The sequence below is a fragment of the Bos indicus genome, chromosome 9 (assembly GCF_029378745.1).
Source record: "Bos indicus isolate NIAB-ARS_2022 breed Sahiwal x Tharparkar chromosome 9, NIAB-ARS_B.indTharparkar_mat_pri_1.0, whole genome shotgun sequence".
In the NCBI taxonomy this organism is placed as follows: domain Eukaryota; kingdom Metazoa; phylum Chordata; class Mammalia; order Artiodactyla; family Bovidae; genus Bos; species Bos indicus.
The window spans coordinates 48,113,827-48,131,974 of NC_091768.1; the positions used below are offsets into that span (position 1 = coordinate 48,113,827).

Genomic DNA, 18,148 nt, shown 5'->3' on the forward strand with positions numbered 1-18,148 from the left:
AGATTGGCAGCAGAGGCAGTGAAAGAGATCCAATTTCATTTTATTAGATATGATTTAAAAAAAAAAGACAAAGGCAAACCAGATCATAAGCAAAACCTGAAGTGAAAAAATACATATAATTTTATACTAAATTCAGATAAGATTCAATAAATAACTTGGGAGGAAAATTTCACCTAATAAGGACCTACTTTTTATAGCACTGGTTTTTTATAGCACAAGGAACTCTTCTCAATATCCTATAATGACCTATATGAGAAAATAATCTAAAAAAGAGTGGATATATGTATAAATATTGCACTTTGTTGTAGAGCAGAAAGTAACACAATGTTTTAAAACAACTGCACTCCAATAAATTTATTTAAAGTTTAATTAAAAAAAAGAAAAAGAAGAATTTCCTTATTCTAAAGTTGCACTGCACAATAAAGTCACCACAAGTTAGCTGTTACTATTTACACATATTTGACACGATTAAAATTAAATAAAATTCAGTTTTGTCAGTTGCACTTATCAATGCTCAATAACCACATGAAGTTAGGGGCTACTGTGTGGCATGGTGCAGGTCTATGGCATTTCAGTCAATACAGAGAGCTCTATTGGACAGTCCTGATCCAAATGATGGCTTCATACATTTGTACATAGTGTAGCAACTTGTATTTGTAAGGATATGTCACCTTAGTTTACAGGTACCGCTTCTGAAATGACAACTCTGTGGAGATCAACAACTCTAATACAGATAAAATAAAATTCTGGACTTTCAAAACTTGTGACTAGATTTTGAACTGTAATGAAAAGATCAAAGTCTTGTGGAACCACACTCGTTCGTCTTTTCCCACTGGTGTCTCTAAAACTCCAACCGAGTGTATTTCTGTTAGTTATTCATGAATTCATTCATTCACTCACTCATTCAAATACATTTGTAGAAGTAACATTTGTCACTCCACAGCAGAAGGTCAAAATGCAAAGAAAACAGAGATACAGACTGTTGGCATAAGAATCTCACTGCCGAAAAGTGGAGAAACACTGTTAGTGTTATACTGGAAAATAGTTTTAGCTGCTTTCAAAAAGGTGATTCTCCCAGAAATTTTGAGTTATTTAAGGGAAGGTTAGTTTGGGGGCAAGAAAATAGTTAACATACCCAGTATGAAGTAAGGCAGTATTAAAGGTAGTGGAAAGAACATAAATTCAAAAATAGTCACGAGGACATTTGCCTACAATTTTTTAGAGATAGGGGCTAACACTTAGTATGTTAGCTCAAGTATATAGCTCTTAGTATGTTAGCTCAAGTACATTTACATCACTAAATAATCACTGGAGGAATGAAAAAAATATTCAGGAAGATAAGTTAATACAGTTAATAGTAGAGGTTAATATAATTGAGTATGAGGTAATGAAGAATGAGGTGTGAAAGATAAGTCACAAATCCCTTTGATCTTATGTTTTCTTATCCTATTACACAATCCTTGATGCTGCTACAAAGCCAAAAAGCTGAGAGTCATTTTTTGTTAATCCCTTACCTTTTCTCCACAGGCAATTATATCTTTTAACTTTTTAATTCTTTAATTTCTCTCAAAGTTGTTCAAATTTGGTCATCCTCATATCTACTGGGTTTTTTTGTTATATTGTGTTGTCCTTCCCCCCACCCCTTTCCTTACAGGGATTACAATCATCAATTTCTTTTTGTTGTTGTTTTCTTTTAAATATTCCAATCTAAGTTTCCTTCAGACCAGTTCTCACCCTGCCACTAAGGTGATGTCTTTTCCCTAAAATGCCAGTATACTCAAATCATCTCATTAATGTTTCAACGCCTGCCCATTGTCTAACAGGTAAGTATAAATGTCTCAGAATGGCATATCTTTAGATTCTTTCTTCCTTCCCTGATGTATTTATAGCCTGAAAGGTAACCTTTGAACACTTTTTTAAGCTTTCACAGTTTTCTGAGTGAGGTGAACTTTTTTCCTCTTTAACATCTTTAGCATCAAAAAGATGTTCCTCTTTTCCATATTTAAACATATCCCCCTACTGGCAAGCCTTCCCATCTCAAGCAACATACTTTGCCACAGAGGTTCCACTAGGCAGCTTATACCTGATCTCTTGAGGAGCCTTTCCCTATTCATTTTTCCCAACCTCCTAGGTCTTCCCAGGTGGTACTAATGGCAAAAAGCAGGAGACATAAGAGACCCAGGTTCAATCCCTGGGTCAGGAAGATTCCCCTGGAGGAGGGCATGGCAACCCACTCCAGGATTTTTGCCTGGAGAATCCCATTGACAGTGAAGCCTGGCTTGCTACAGTCCACAGGGTCACAAAGAGTTTGAAGCAACTCAGCACACACGCACACATTCTCAACAAGGTCATAAAATCCTGTGAAAGAGGACCCTTTACAAAGAATTTTGAACTGTTTGTTGTAATATACTTGATTTCAGTTTTTTAGCATCTAATAGGATGCTTAGCCATGATTCTAATCAGGATGTGAAATACAGAGGGAGACTTGGAAGAAATCTCTAGATGTTTGGTTGGTTACTTAGAGATGTCTGGCAACCAGAGAATTATTCTAGGCTCAATATAAATATGAGAGTCACTGAAATCTCATTAGTAACATAAGCAATGAGGTGGTTGTATAAAATATCCATGGAGGATGAGTGTGTGAGAAAGAAAGAAGAAAGGCAGAGTCTGTAGATGATTTCTTGATTTTCCTTTCAGTCCGTAGTTCAATATTAAAAGTTAAAAGACTCACAGTAACCCATGTTTTCTCCCATCTTTCTATATGATCTTATTACTAGCTTAGAATTTAATATTTTATATTTTCATAATACTATTTATTTTTAATGTTCAACTTGACTCTCCTGACATCTCATTATAATCAGATCTCCAAAACAGCTTCCTTCATCCCTCCAATCATTCTTTTCCAATAGATTTTTGATTATTAATTAGTACCTTGTTATTTTTTTGAGATGCATTATTTTTTTCAACAAATATTTATGGGAAGTCTAAGCCTTGAAAATTTTCAACAGACACAAAAACAAATAATGTGAAAGAGAACAAGACACAAGACATTGCCTCCTAGCTTCCTATTGAATAATCAGGAAGAATTTGTTCTACTAGTAGACATAAGATTTCTTTTTGTTTTTTTTTTTTTACTGGGAAAATCAGCAAAGTAAGTCTTTGTGTATTTAGATCCATGAATTTTCTACATCTTAGTGTTGAAGGCTCATAAATGTCCTGAAGAGTCATTGGATAGTCTTTCAGGAAACACAACTGCCAATATTGTTTATGAAAATCTTGAATTTGAACACATAACTCCTCTATTCAAAAACTTTTAATCCTTCTGACTACTAAACATATACAATTCTTTACATGAGCATCAAAGCCTCTAATGAGACAGTCTATGTTAAACTGCCAGTCTTACTCTCAAGTCATTCTTTTCCTTGCTCACTGTGCTTTGGTTATACCAGTCTTTTATCCTCCTTGCCTCAGTGTTTCACACATGCTACTTATTTATTTTTAATATTATATTTTATTTTGTTATTTATTTTAAATTTATTTTATGTTAGAGTACAGTTGATTTACAATGGTTTTGACCCATGCTATTTATTGCTATCCTTTCCTAGAATTTTCAGCTTTACTCTCTTTTCTTATTCAGTTCCAATTTTCATAGTTTAACTTAAAATTTCATTTACTCAAAGACAATCTTTACTCATGAATGTAAATTACACTCTCTGTTATGTTCTGTACTCACTCTACTGGGTGATTGGTTTTAATATATAATAATATATTGATCTAATTATTTGTGCAACATTTGCCTATGCATTGTACCATAGCCTCTATCAGAAAAATCCAATCTCCTTGCTACCTGTTGACTCCTTAGTTTGGTATATAAGAACTTTTGAGGAAACATTTGTGGAATTAACATGCTTCAAGTTATTTTCTTTAGAAGGAAGTCAGTCATAAATCATGATCTATAGACTCTCAACTAGCCTTAACAGAAATATTACTGACACATATGACAAATAGGATTTACTTCAGGAAGGACTGAATAATTAACAAAATACAAACATGGCAATGTGGAAGCAAATCCCTAAAACATATCATTATGCACTTGAAGCTGTCATAAATGAACTATGTATGTGAGTTCTGTGTCTGTTGCCAATACGGCCATAAGAATATTTTAAAATTCTAGTTTTATACTTCCCTTATGGAAATTTAGCTAACTTTAAAAAGTTATTTGTTTAATTTGTTCAGGCTATAAAATAAAAATTAAACTTTTTTCTGAAAGAAAGTTTATATATCTCAATAATTGAACACTTACTATGTGAAAGACACTAATGCTAACTCCTAGAAAACTTCAAAAAGAGATCTTAGATACATTTCTACTTGTGAGGAGACCATGAAAAATACGCAGAAACTTTTGTAGGGGGAGAATGAGATAAGAACTTTTCAGGTACAGCAAGCATAGAAAATGAGAAATTTTGCAGCAAAATTATTAATTATTTGGTATGTTTGGAACATGGCTTCCCAAATGACACAGTGGTAAAGAATCTGCCTGCCAAAGCAGAAAACTCCAGAGACTCGGGTTTGATCCCTGAGTTGGGAAGATCCTCTGGATTAGGAAATGGCAACCCAGTCCAGTATTCTTGCCTGGAACCTACCAGGCTACAGTGTGTGGTGTCACAAAGGGTCAGACACGACTGAGCACGCACGCACCCACACAAATTTGGAACACAGAGTTTCTGGGTGCAGAAAGGAAAATGGAGCAAAGAGGACAGTTTAGAATCAGTTTATGTGAGTTCACAATGTCTAAATGGCAGGTCAAAAAGCTCCTGTTTATATGTTGTAGGTTACAGAGAAAACAAAGACTATTTTGCTCTTTGCAGCAAACACATTATTTATCAGCTCTATTTTGTCAAACAAACAAACAAACAAAAACCAGACAAAAACTCTATTGGGGGTGTGAGGAGTGAATTAAAAAGCAAAATACTGGAGAAATGGAAAAGCTAGGTAGAAAGTACTCGCAAAATATTATATAATAAGTATCCAGCTTCCGTGTGTGCACACACAATGAATTCAAAATATCTGAGGGCATTTACTTGTTTACTTTTGTAGCTCCACCACAAAGTCTGTCCCTGAGGACAGAATATAGTTCAGTTGGTATACTGTATCTTTGTAACTTGAACATCAACAGTCTTCAAAATGTAGGTGGAGATCTAGACAAATGGTAAGGGGAAAGGGAAATTTTTAAGTGGAAATCATGATTCAAGCAGCAATTTAGGAAGACTGAGGAAAAATGAATAAGGTCAAAAGAGGTTGGAAACATTTCCTTTAAAGTCAGGAAAACACAAAGATGTCTACTGCCACCTAGTATATTCAGCATTGTATTGGAGGTCATAGACAGCTCCGTAAGACATGAAGAAACTGAAAAACAAAAGGAAGAGGAAGACACTCATTATTTGCATTTCATGTGGCTGTTTACATAGAAAATCCGAAACAACCTAAAATGAAATATACAGAAATTAAAGGAGAATTTAGCAAGGTGGTTGAATGTAAGATATATTGAATATAAGCTATATATATATATATATATAATACATATATAATCATTTCTATGTACAAGTAACATACAGTATAATTACAACATTTTTAAAAAGACATCGTTTATAATAGTTACAAAAACTATAATCCCATGGGAATAAATAAGTGTGTGAGAACTATAAGCAAAAGCTGTAAAGGACATTAAAGACAAATATATGTCTATGAGTAAGAAATAAATTCTTTCCAAATTGATACAAAGATTTGATTTCATTCTGATTAAAGTTCCAATGTGTCTATGTATGTTTATCTTGAATGGTTGATTTTGAAATTTATGTGATATGACAAGAAATTCCTTAAGATAAAGTATAAGAAAGAATTAAATATAAAATCCAGAAATGGATGGATGCTTATAGGAAATCTTAATATGTTCCAGATGCAGTATAGCAGACCACTTAGAGAAGACACCATGTAACAAATTTAGGAGTAAAATAGTTATACAGATGGGGGCGGGGGGAAGCACACATCTGAATTTACTAAAAGTATAAAACAAAGCTAAAATTTTTAGAAAAACACATAGATGAATATGAACAATGATATTTCATTGTTATCACTAAAGAAAACATTTCTTAAACAGGGTACCACAAGTACTAACAATAAAGTAACAGAATGATAAATTTGGCAACATTAAGATTAGCAACCTCTTTTTATCAAACAGCCTTTAAGAAAAGTGAAAAATACATCAATAACAAATGGGAGGTGTTTCCAGAAAATAAAATCAAATAACAGATTAGATAACATCAATGCTATATAGACTTCTAGAAATCATTAAGAAAAATAATTCAATAGAAACCTTGGTAAAAGACCTGAGTAGCTAGACACTTCAAGGAATGTGAATACACATAGGGGAAGGTAAAAGTTCTACTAATCAAGAGGAAAATGACAATGACATTTGGCACATTTGAAAAGCGAAATTTTAAAAAAATATGACAGAATCCCAGAGTGTGAAAGGGAATGGATTATCAGTTTCTCTTACATATTGGTGATTAAGATGTTGATTGGTACAGTGGCTTTGGCAGTGTTGTAGAGCAGAACACTGACATACCCTGAGGCTGCTCAGATATGCAAATCCAAGAAAAAGTTTAACAGATCAGTACCAGATGACAATGCAAAAATATACATACTAGCATAATATGCAGCTTAGAAAGAAAAAAACAATAAATACCTACTATCTGGACAGTAAATTATAGTAGGTGCTGTCAATATTATACAGTTAAAAAAAAAGGAAAGAGAAAAAGATGAGAAAGAACTCTTAGGAGAAACATAAAAATATCTTAGTAATATAAATTCCAGTTTAAAAAGAGAGCTTCAGAAGACATTCTGGAATGTCATCCTTGTTATTTCTCTTTCTATCCCTCTGTCTCCCAGAAATTCTCACTTGCACTGTGTATTGATTGAATAGTGACTAAGAGTTATCTGCCCCAGTTCGACTACAGTAATTCTTTACAAATTTATTTAAGTTCTCCTGTCTGTGGTTTACTTGTCTATAAAGTGATAATAATATTAGCCCTAGCCCATAGTGTTAGAGAACTGGAAGAAATAATTCATATAAAATACTTATTATAAATTATGGCAAAAATATTAGCAACCTTTTCACTAATTATTGAATTTATAATTAAATTATGTGAATATTTGCCTAGTAAATATTTTTAATATCTCTGTCTCTTCTTTAATATTTTTAATATTCTGTCTCTTTCTGTTGATCTTCATAGCAACCAATCGGGTTTAATCTAAACTAACATAGTATTTTACCCAGACTGCTTGTACTCAATCGCATGAGACTCTTTGCAGCCCTATGGACTGTAGCCCACCAGGCTTCTCTGTCCATGGGATTCTCCAAGCACGAATACTGGAGCGGGTTGTCATTTCCTCATCCAGGGCATCTTCCCAACCCAGGGATTAAACCCACATCTCCTGAGACTTCTGCAACGCAGATGGATTCTTTACCACTGAGCCACCTGGGAAGCCCATCTTGCCCAGACTACTTATTGATATTACTTCTTCACTAATTTTCTGTAACCACTGTGGTACCTACGTAAATCACACTGCCAATTGAAGCCTGAGTGTTCTTTCCAAAATGCAGATCTTATCCAACAATCTGGTTTCTGCTTAAGAGATGTAAGTGGTTTTCATTGCTCTTTGGATAAAGATCAAATTATTAAGGTCACTGACCACCTGGCTAAGGTCCAGCTTTGACCTATATTTTAAATGCATCCTGATACATATCCCTGTGCCTTCCCTGTGCTCATCAACACTGGCTGCTAATCAGTTTCTCAATGCCATGCCCTCTCCTATCACATGACTCTTACATGTACTTTGTCACAGGCGTGTAAAACTTTTTACTAAGTATGTGTTTCTCATTATTCATATTTCTGCACAATCACCACTTCCTCAGGAAAGTCTACCCCATTTCTCTAGTCTAAGTAAACGTTCTTTTATTATGAGCTCTCATAAAACACCATACAGTTTCTTGCCATAACCTGTGTGAAAGAGAGTGAAGTGTGGTTATGGGAAGGAACTGTATGGTCAGAGAAAAACTTAGGTAAAGTTATGGTATCATATTTTGCGTGTGGGACATCACCACCCTGAGTAACAGGATGACGATAATGGTCTAATAGAGTTTACATCTCAGTTTTTGCTCTGCAGACCTGGAAGAATCCTACTTTGTGCCATGGTTTGAAGCCAACAGAGGCTATGTAGTCCTGGGAAGAAGACACAAACCAGTAGTGTGTTTCATGATACCAATAAATGCTTCCCTGTGCATCCTTTATACATATAATCCAAGTTTTCACATTTTCAAGTATTAAACTGTACCACTTGATATCAAGTGAGTGAACTTTCATCATTCATCTGAATCTGACAGAAAGGAACACTTCTTGGTGACAGCACTTTTCAGATTGTATTTACATATTTAACACATTTGATTAAGGTCAATCTCCTCTTCTAGACTTTGGGTTACCAAAGTAAGCACCATGTCTCTTTTTGATTATATTGCATACCCAGCATCTAACACAAATCTTAGTTTATAATGTAGATTCAATAATTATTAAATATAAACAAATGGGTGCATGTTTAATTGATTCATGGTAGTGGGGCAGAGAGTAACAAGTCAACTCTAATCAAGGTGTCTGGGTTTTTACAGAATGAGAAAGAATATCTTGGGAATCAAAGGAATGGTTAATGTAAGCTAGGTCTTTGTCTATAACTAAATGAAAGGTATTCCGCAAAGAAATTACCAAATGCTTCTTCCTTTGTTGACTGAGGACAAAAGATGTCCCTTCAAGTCTGTTTATACATTTTAAAAGTAATAGAACCCCTAGACACATGGCTGCCTACATTAGTCTATTTCCAATTCTACCTTGCAGCTAAGTGTGAACATATCATTATTTCTGCCACCTTAATGTACAACTTGTGGTACGTATCCTTACAAGGAAGGCACAAGACCTTTTAAATTTCCTTTTGTTCTTCCTCCTGGTGGAAATGTGATTATAGTGGCTGAAGCTACAGTATTTATTCTAAAGTATTAATATATGAAAACCCTAGATTATGAGCTGAGATACAAGGCTATAATTGTTGTTGTTGTTTAGTCCCTCAGTCACGTCTGACTCTTTTGTGACTACATGTAGCCTGCCAGGCTCTTCTGTCCATGGGATTTCCCAGGCAAGAATACTGGAGGGGGCTGCCATTTCCTTCTCCGGGGGATCTTCCCAACCCAGGGATCAAACCTGCATCTGCAGCATTAGGTGGAATCTTTACTGCTGAGCCACCAAGGAAGCCTTGATATACAAGATATATGTTAAAATGTAATTTAAATAGTGTGGAAAGAGCATTGTGTGGTGTGTCTTTTATTTCCCTTTTTAACTGATGAATTTTGATCAAGGTGAGTGGAATTTATGATTTTAGATTTTTCAGTATATCAATGATATTAGATTAGATATTAAGCTCTACAGACTGACCTTAAGGTTAACTAATTGGTAATTGAGAGTGTTATATTTTTGATGATGTGATATTATAGAAATATCTAGTTGAAAGGTATGAAAATAGCTATTCTCCTTTGTAAAGAGGCAGGGATATATTTGTTTATTTTTTTAATTACATTCAATAAATGTGAAAGCACAGTATTGTGTTAGGCAGTACATTAAAGTGGATTCTTAATATCTTACAGTTCATCATGGTTTGCTTAGAAAGTGTTCCTTATCTACTATATAACGTGTTTCTTGAGCTTTGTAAAATAGAAGTTGGAATGTTTTGAATTAGACCTAAGCCTTTGGGGTATAAATTACATTGGATTCCAAATTTAGCATTATTTGACAAGCACAAGGGGAAAATTAAAATCTTCTCCACCTCAGAAATATTATTGGGATCTATTTTGTGAAATTCATTTGTATTGTAAAAGTATCCCCTTTAAAAAAAAAAAAGTATCCCCTTTACATATTGAGTTAGAAAAAGCATTCGGTAGGAAGAAAACATGGGCAATATTACATTCTTTACAATGATAAGAGCAAAGTCTGTTCTACCTCCATTATCTTTGAACCAGAATAGTTCTGGTTTTTATTTGCTTCTATCCTGGATTTCGGCACAATATTTTCTTTAAAGACAGGGTTCTTGATCAAAATAAGAGTGAAGGGTTGAGTGCATGTATCAAAAATTGCTCCCTACTCAACCATAAAAATTACAGTAGAGAGTTTTTTGTTTTTTTAAGTATTAAACTCCAAGAATAAAGTGAACAAGAAAGGTGAAAGTTTCAACAACATTTTTGGAAGGAGAAAAGCATATGAACAAATGATGGGTAATCAAGCAGACTAGAAAAAGTAGAATTCCAAGTGGTCAGTGTGAAAAGCTGTGAACCAATAGGATGACATCACAGAATCCTCCAAGGCACAGGACCTAGCTGTGCAATGTGCATTAATAACTGATAATGCAGGAGAGCAAATACAACAAGGAGGGCCTCTTGAATGTAGTTGGAAAACAGTGGATCCTTGTATTCTTTTCCTTCTCCCCTGCAAGACCATTCTTCAACCCATCAAAGTAATAAGGAATTATTCTCAAAAGGGAAAAAAAGGAAGGACTCCAGACTGGAATATGCTAGGTTCAGTTGAAAGCCTGAATGCTAAATTTTTTTTTCATTTATTTCTTTTTTAATTTATTTATTTTAATTAGAGGCTAATTACTTTACAATATTGTATTGGTTTTGCCATACATCAGCATGAATCCACCACAGGTGTACATGTGTTCCCCATCCTGAACAGTGTGATTAAGTGACCTAGATCTCCTTGCATTTATGTTATGACTTTGTGTTGTGTCAAATTTGAATTATATGTACGCTTATTAGTGCTCAGTCACTCAGTCATGTCTGAGTCTTTGTGACCCTTGGACTATAGCCCACCAGGCTCTTGTGTCCATGGGATTCTTCAGGCAAGAATACTAAAGTTGGTTGCCCTTTCCTCCTCTAGGGGATCTTCCCGACCCAGGAATCGAACCCTCATCTTTAATGTCTTCTGCACTAGCAGGCGGGTTCTTTACTCCTGCTGCTGCTGCTGCTGCTGCTAAGTTGCTTCAGTCGTGTCCGACTCTGTGCGACCCCATAGACGGCAGCCCACCAGGCTCCCCCTGAGCCACCTGATAATAAGTGACCTTAGTCATTTTGAATGCAGAAAGTAGCAATCTCAAGAGCTCTTAACCAAAAAAAAAAAAAAAAAAAAAGCTCTTAACCAGTGATTAGCAGAACACTGGCAGTTGAGGCTTAATTTCCAGGAAGAAAATTAAAAGATACTCCTGGGGAAATCAAAGGAAAGATCCAAAGATAGGGATGTTTCAAAGTATTCACTAATAAATAGTCCATCTAGACTTATCTGTGGTAAAACTCTAACTAGATGCAAAGTCTCCCCTACCCTGTTGTGCACATAGAACTCCCAAATCAGACTTTAGTTCCCTTTTCTTAATCATTAACAGGTTGTGAAGAATTAATAAGCATCTGAAGAAAAGCTCTAATACAGAAGATAGAAATCCAGACAAGCAACTTGTTTGGAAAAAATGCAACTGGGAAAAAAAAAACAAAAACAAAAACTGAGGTCTTTTCTGGAAGAAGGAAATGTCTTAATTTTACTGTTACTTGCTTCAAACATATAAGAGAAATTATTACATTCATAAAATAAGAATTCATAGAAATTAAAATAATTTGGTAGAAATGAAAAAACTCAATTCAGTAATTTGGAATATAAAGATGACAGAAATGAGAAATAGGAAAGCAAATCTTATAGATGTACACTCAGGAGTTCAGTAGCTCCAATATTTTAGGGTAATCTGGACAATCAGAAGAAAAAAAATTTAAGAGAGAATAAAAAAAAAATCACAAAGAATTGGAGATCTGAATGCCTTCACATTTGCACAGGGTGAGTTGGAAGTAAGAAAACAGTTAAAGAAGGTTTTCAAATTTATCTAAGAAAATTATTTTCAACTTAGAATTAGACACCCCCAAAAAACTAATAATTATTTATATGAGAGTAGAATAAAAGCATTTTTTAGACTGGAATATCAAAAAACTTGACCTCTGAGGGAGTCCTTCTTTATAATTCATCAAAATTAGAGATAAACCTAGGAAAGGGAGAACATCTGTTAGAAGCAACAGGGGATCCAACATGGTAGAGAAATTAAGGAAATCCCCAGAAGGCAAGAAAATAAAGAAATCTCTCTATAATGATTGTGCTGCAAACAGAAAGGGCTGTCTGAGAGTAAGTCAATAGTATAGCAATAGGATTCAAACTACAGATACACTCAAGACCTTCAAGACCAGGTTCTCCTTGCCATTGTGCCTGTGTGCATGCTCAGTCACTCAGTTGTGTCTGACTCTTTGCCACCCTATGGACTGTATCCCAACAGGCTCTTCTGTCCATGGGATTCTCCAGGCAAGAATACTGGAGTGGGTTGCCGTTTCCTACTCCAGGGGATCTTCCTGACCTAGGGATCAAACCCACAACTCCTGAGTCACCTTCATTGGTAGGAAGATTCTTTACCCCTGAGCCAACTGCTATTGTACCATCTTTTAAACTGAGGACAAAATTCCTAAGTGAGCCTGGCCCATATTGTTTTCCATACCTTACTTGCCTTGATCAGAAACAAATGAAGTTATTCCTGTACATTTCATGCTCTCTTTCCTGAAAGAGCTGGGCACTCTCTTATCTCTATTGAAGTATTCTGCTTATATTTACACCTCAGTGTTGGAAGTGACTGTCAGTAAGCCTAGTCTTGGAATAGAATAGCCCATACCCAGTGACAATCTTTGGTGCACACTACAGCCTGATGCTATGATTCTATTGTACATCTGATGCCATGATTCCCTTTATACATATGCATTGTACACAATTGGCTGTATTCATAGTTCATAATAAACAAACATTTAGAAGCACTGTGCTAAAATTCTTTAAAAGCATTATTGTTTAGTACATAAACTCATTTAATAATAAGAAACTTATTCTTAAAAATATACAACTGAAGTGAAAAATATTTGAAATATTTTAATTTATAAAATATCCTTATCCATTTTACATGTTTGTAAAATAGAATCTATTTCCTTGGTGCTCCCATAATTATTAGGGTTGCTGCTGCTGCTGCTAAGTCGCTTCAGTCATGTCCGACTCTGTGCGACCCCATAGACGGCAGCCCACCAGGCTCCCCCGTCTCTGGGATTCTCCAGGCAAGAACACTGGAGTGGGTTGCCATTTTCTTCTCCAAATTATTAGGGTTATTCAGTTGTAAATATATAAATATATCTCTGGCATTCTCATAACTGTTAGGATTAACTATCTATGAAATATACTGAATATAAATCCTTGATGTTTTCATCTGATTAGCATTATTTAGTGATGATATATATAAATATATCCTCCCGCAGTGTTCCATAGTGGCTAGAGTTATTTATTTGTGATGTATGTAGCTCCACTGATTATCTGGAGTCATCAGGTTATGTTGTCAACTAGAACAGGCATTTCTTCTTTTTCTTACAATTTGAGTGGTAGACACTGGAAAATAATCTTATGCCAATACACTGCTTTTCCACAGAGAAGAGATGTTCTTTCACAGGTTTAAATTATTTTGAAAGTAACCAAATTTTAATAAAATTAAGAATAGTACTCCATATATGTATAAGTACACAATGAATAGAGCAATATCTATTTTGGCAGTAATGTAGAAACCTTTCAGAAAATGGATACAAGTTGAATATCATACATCATTTTTATATTCTAAATAAACTTTGGAGTTAAAATACAGCAGAATCTTTTATACTTTTTGAATTTTTTAAGTTAATTCTTAAATTATCAGATCATACCAAAGATATAAATAATTATTCCAGACTATTTAAAAAATAGTCATCATTTTCTGCCTATTAAGTTTGTAATATAATGAAGAATTGAAATTTAAAAGTGCTTTAAAATCTTATTAGAACCTAATTGAGTAAAAGCTTAATATTCAGACCAAAATCTGAATATTTTATGAGCTATGTTATTTGAGGTTATTTACCAATACAAAAAAAATGTTGAGATTTGTAACAGCAACTTGTGCAACTTCCTAAAATTAAATTTTGGGACATAATTGTCCTTGAAATATAAAATTTAACTTAACCCTGACACTAGAAATTTTGAAAACACTTAGAAATTGAATTTTTAAGTAATGGCTATTAGAAATTTATGTTGTTTGTTTTTTGTTTTTTGGTTTTTTTTTTTGGATAAGAGTTCTAGTTAAAATGAGGTGTTTTGTTTTGTTTTTAATTTATTGTTGATATTGAGCCTATCTCTTCCTCTCCCTTTGCTGAATTAAATCATCAATGTGCAATGAATTCGTAAATTGGACATGAGTTGAACTTCACATATAATATCATAATCACTATACTGTCTTAAACAACACTATGGACATAATCAATGTCCACTCACAAGAGCTAAGATCATGATTGTATCCTCTAAAGCTGTTCTTTTTCACGTTTGAACTGTCCTAAGCCTGAAGATTACATTTTATATTCTGGTCCAGCTTTTAGCCTGATCTTTCTTCTTCTTTTGTCCAGGCAGTTTTGAAGTGGTCATCCTTGATGACCTGGAAGGTTTCAGGAAGTGAACTTCCCTTCATGCAAACAACAAATAGTGCGCTCATTTACCCATACTAGAGAAAAATGAAAGTCAAAGCTGAAAGTAAAATGGACATAATTTTAATGATTTTTTAAATTTTGTGCATTGGATTCAAACAGCAAACTGTGTGCACTCAACTGTTATCACAATGTTGTCAAGAGGTCTGTGTCTTTTACCATTTTACACACAATTGTTCATTACAGTATGTTATCAGCCTCGTGGAAACCAGGGGTGTGGCATGGTAAGCAGAGGTGGTAGTGCACCTAGCTTTTATATTATCTAACTTGAAAATATTTCTCTTCTATGACTCCTTTTTTTCTTGATAAAAATAGTTTTCACCAAACGTTGGTGGTGCACACGCACTACCATTCATGCTCGACATCACACCCCTGACAGGAACGCATGTTCTTATTTTGTTGATAAAAAGTATTACAAAAATTTCCATACAAAAACTATTTTCATAGAAATCTTGCATTTCCACAAATAAACCTGAACATTTTTTGAAAAAAACTGCTCAAGAATTTTTGTTCATTTAACATTGTGACTGTATTGATAAATGCAGTCCACGTCAGAGTTCACCACACATACTTCTCTTTAGATGACCAGTCCCCTTTCTCCTTTCACTGAGATCTGCCCAGGCTCCATCAAGTTCATTTATAGCAGGAAGGAGGTTTTGGATTAACATGTCTGAATGTTAGAATGAAAGTTGCAGTCTTCCACAGAACTATCAATACTCAGCCCTCTTTTACAGCTTAAGAAAAAGATTGCAAAACATCATCCATTTTAATTCAGAATCTCTGAACCAACTGTTGCTTTTTTATTCTTGGTGTGAGGTTGGGGAAAGGGTGGCTGGAATAGGTAGGGATTTGGTAGAGATACATGTTAAATCTCCTGCCACAGTGAATATAAGAAAAAACATTATTGCCTTGGTAATTTGACACTTCTATTTCAATCAGTGACACAGACTGTCAAAAAAAAAAACAAAAAGAAAAGAAAGAAAGACACTGATGAAGATCTGCTTTATATTCCACTTGCCATGAAATTCAGATTTGTTTTGCTTTACATTTCTTCACATCCTATAAGCACATATTGTCTATTCAGATGACCATTATACTGAGTAGCTGGGGGCTAGTGACATCATCACCCTCTTATCTGGGTGTTCAGAAGACTTAACTGTGTCTTGTAACACTACAGTTTTTGCTGATTCCAAGTATTTTTATTCTTAATGATTTTTTTCCTCTGGTTACCCTTGGGGCATTGATATTCCATCTCCTGGCAACAGTTGAACCTCAAAAGGAACCTGTAATTTCTTCCTGGACTGCATTTGAAACCAGCCACAAAATGGTTATGTAACATTCACTCAGAAGAAGGGAGGAACCCATGATAAACAGTGTAACCCCGTGTAACTTGGTTGATCCATGATGTTTATAAATCAAGTCTGATCGTTGTAACTGCTTAGATCACAGAGTCTCTAGTTCATAGACACAGCGGCATGAGGTAACTCATTTTATTTTGCACAGGTTGCATATTTCCACAGGAAACATTCTCGCTAAATTGTTTGGAAAAAAAGACGACAGTTTGTGCTTGGGTGTTTGGCCTCCCAGCTTTATGCCATGGTTTCTTTACCTGGCAACCGTCTGTCGTTAAATGTGTGCATGTTGATAACTTCTTCTGTTTTCACAATAACTGGGGCCTGTGGCTTGTGTTTTAACCGACGCTGGCACTTCAGGGACATCCTCAGTTCCTCTACCATGGCGCTACAGAAGGACCTCTACAGAATAACACAGAAAAGGAAATATTACAAACACATCAAGTGCAATGGTCCTGAAAAATATTAAATTCAGTTTCAACAGACTTGTCAACATAGCAGCCTTGAAGTTTTGAAAAATTCCATTATAATGGTTATATCAAATTATTCCACTTTTAATACTCAAAACATGATAATTAAAATATTTTATCAAAGTGGGCAAGTTTAAAGAAAATCTCCACCTGATAGTGAACTGCCAGCTAGGAATGCATACATTACACATAATTTGAATGAGGTTTTAAGATATATAATTGATTAACATGATAAGATATAATCTACCTTAAATTTAAATACAAGCACAAATAAATCAGTTACCAGAAATCCATCCATGCTATTAAAAAAAATTAGACAAAATATACTGGCTTTTAGATCATAATGTAAGATATGAAAATTTTCTTTAAACATGGATTCTTCATTTTGTCTTTCAAAACAGAACAAAAATAGCACTCACACATTTAGACACAAAATATGGAAAATTATTTTTGGTATTCATTATATCTTTTTTGTGATCATGCCTATAAAACTATTGGTGAAGATTACAAACACATATGACCTAATCATGAAATGACATTGTATCACATTTAAAAATCCATGCACAAATATTAACTACACTTTTGGTATCATCAACTTGGTAACTGAGACTGATAAATAATTTATTTCATGAAGAAAAAATGACCCTATATATATTTTTTAATTCCGATTTCATTGGCAATAGATTTGCCAGAAATTCTATATATCTGGAACTTATGACACACTCCTCAAATTCCTATTACAGAGTGAAAACATAAGACAGAAACTTGTTAGTCTCCCTTTCCATCTAATTGAGATACATGTGTTAGTTACATATAAATCAGATTCATGAGCTAGTTGCATATTGTTGTTAACATTCAGATGGTCTAAGACTTAGGCTATTTTTTTTGCAAGGACTAAAAATGTGGACAACAACTAAAAATGTGGACAAGAATGAAAAATTTACACAATTCCAAAAAGTGATATGAAAACATAATGAAATAAACCTAATCAAATATGCATGAGAAGTCTTTTTTGTTTTGCATTTTATGATGCTTCTTTGTTGTTTATCATCTTAGGCTAATTCCAAAATCCAAAAGGAAGCTTCGGGAGTTGGTGATGTTCAGGGAAGCCTGTTGTGCTGCAGTCCATGGGTTGCAAAGAGTCGGACACAACTGAGCGACTGAACTGAACTGAACTAAATTCCAAAATAATGTAGGATAAAAATGGTTAATACCATATACATGCCTTATACTTTTTAAAATACTTTTCATATATCACTTTTTGTGACACAAACTAACACTGAATTAAGTTGGGCATCTATATGACAGAGGATAACTCACTTTCTGCAGCTCACAACTGCACCTCCAGCAAGATATTCTGATACCCAATTTTATGTATTTTGATCCTGCACTGGTAGCTTCTTGTCCATTCCTGGCTATATTCTCATTTTTCTTCTTTAGGTTGCTGAAGAGTTTCCTTAGTGATCATCCCAAATCTATACCTTGGCTATTGCTGAAATTCTCACAATTATCAGCAATAATCTATTGTTTTAAACATCAGTTATTAATAGTATTTTCTTGTCCAATAAACAGGTGAAATCAAATCTCTTTTTTTCATCATGACCTCTCTGAGT

The 18,148-nt window shown here is 34.4% G+C and overlaps 1 protein-coding gene across 5 annotated transcripts in view; it reads right to left on the reverse strand.

Annotated features, from left to right (window-relative positions):
- Positions 1-14,760: 14,760 nt before the first annotated feature.
- Positions 14,761-18,148, reverse strand: part of GRIK2 (glutamate ionotropic receptor kainate type subunit 2) — a 733,346-nt gene continuing 729,958 nt past the window's right edge. For 4 of the 5 annotated variants that reach the window (XM_070796035.1, XM_070796030.1, XM_070796031.1 and 1 more), the window contains one exon: positions 14,761-16,467. In XM_070796035.1, the coding sequence (XP_070652136.1) occupies positions 16,303-16,467 (165 nt within the window). In that variant the 3' untranslated portion in view covers positions 14,761-16,302. The remainder of the gene's footprint in view (positions 16,468-18,148) is intronic. The other variant, XM_070796032.1, reaches the window with a different exon arrangement.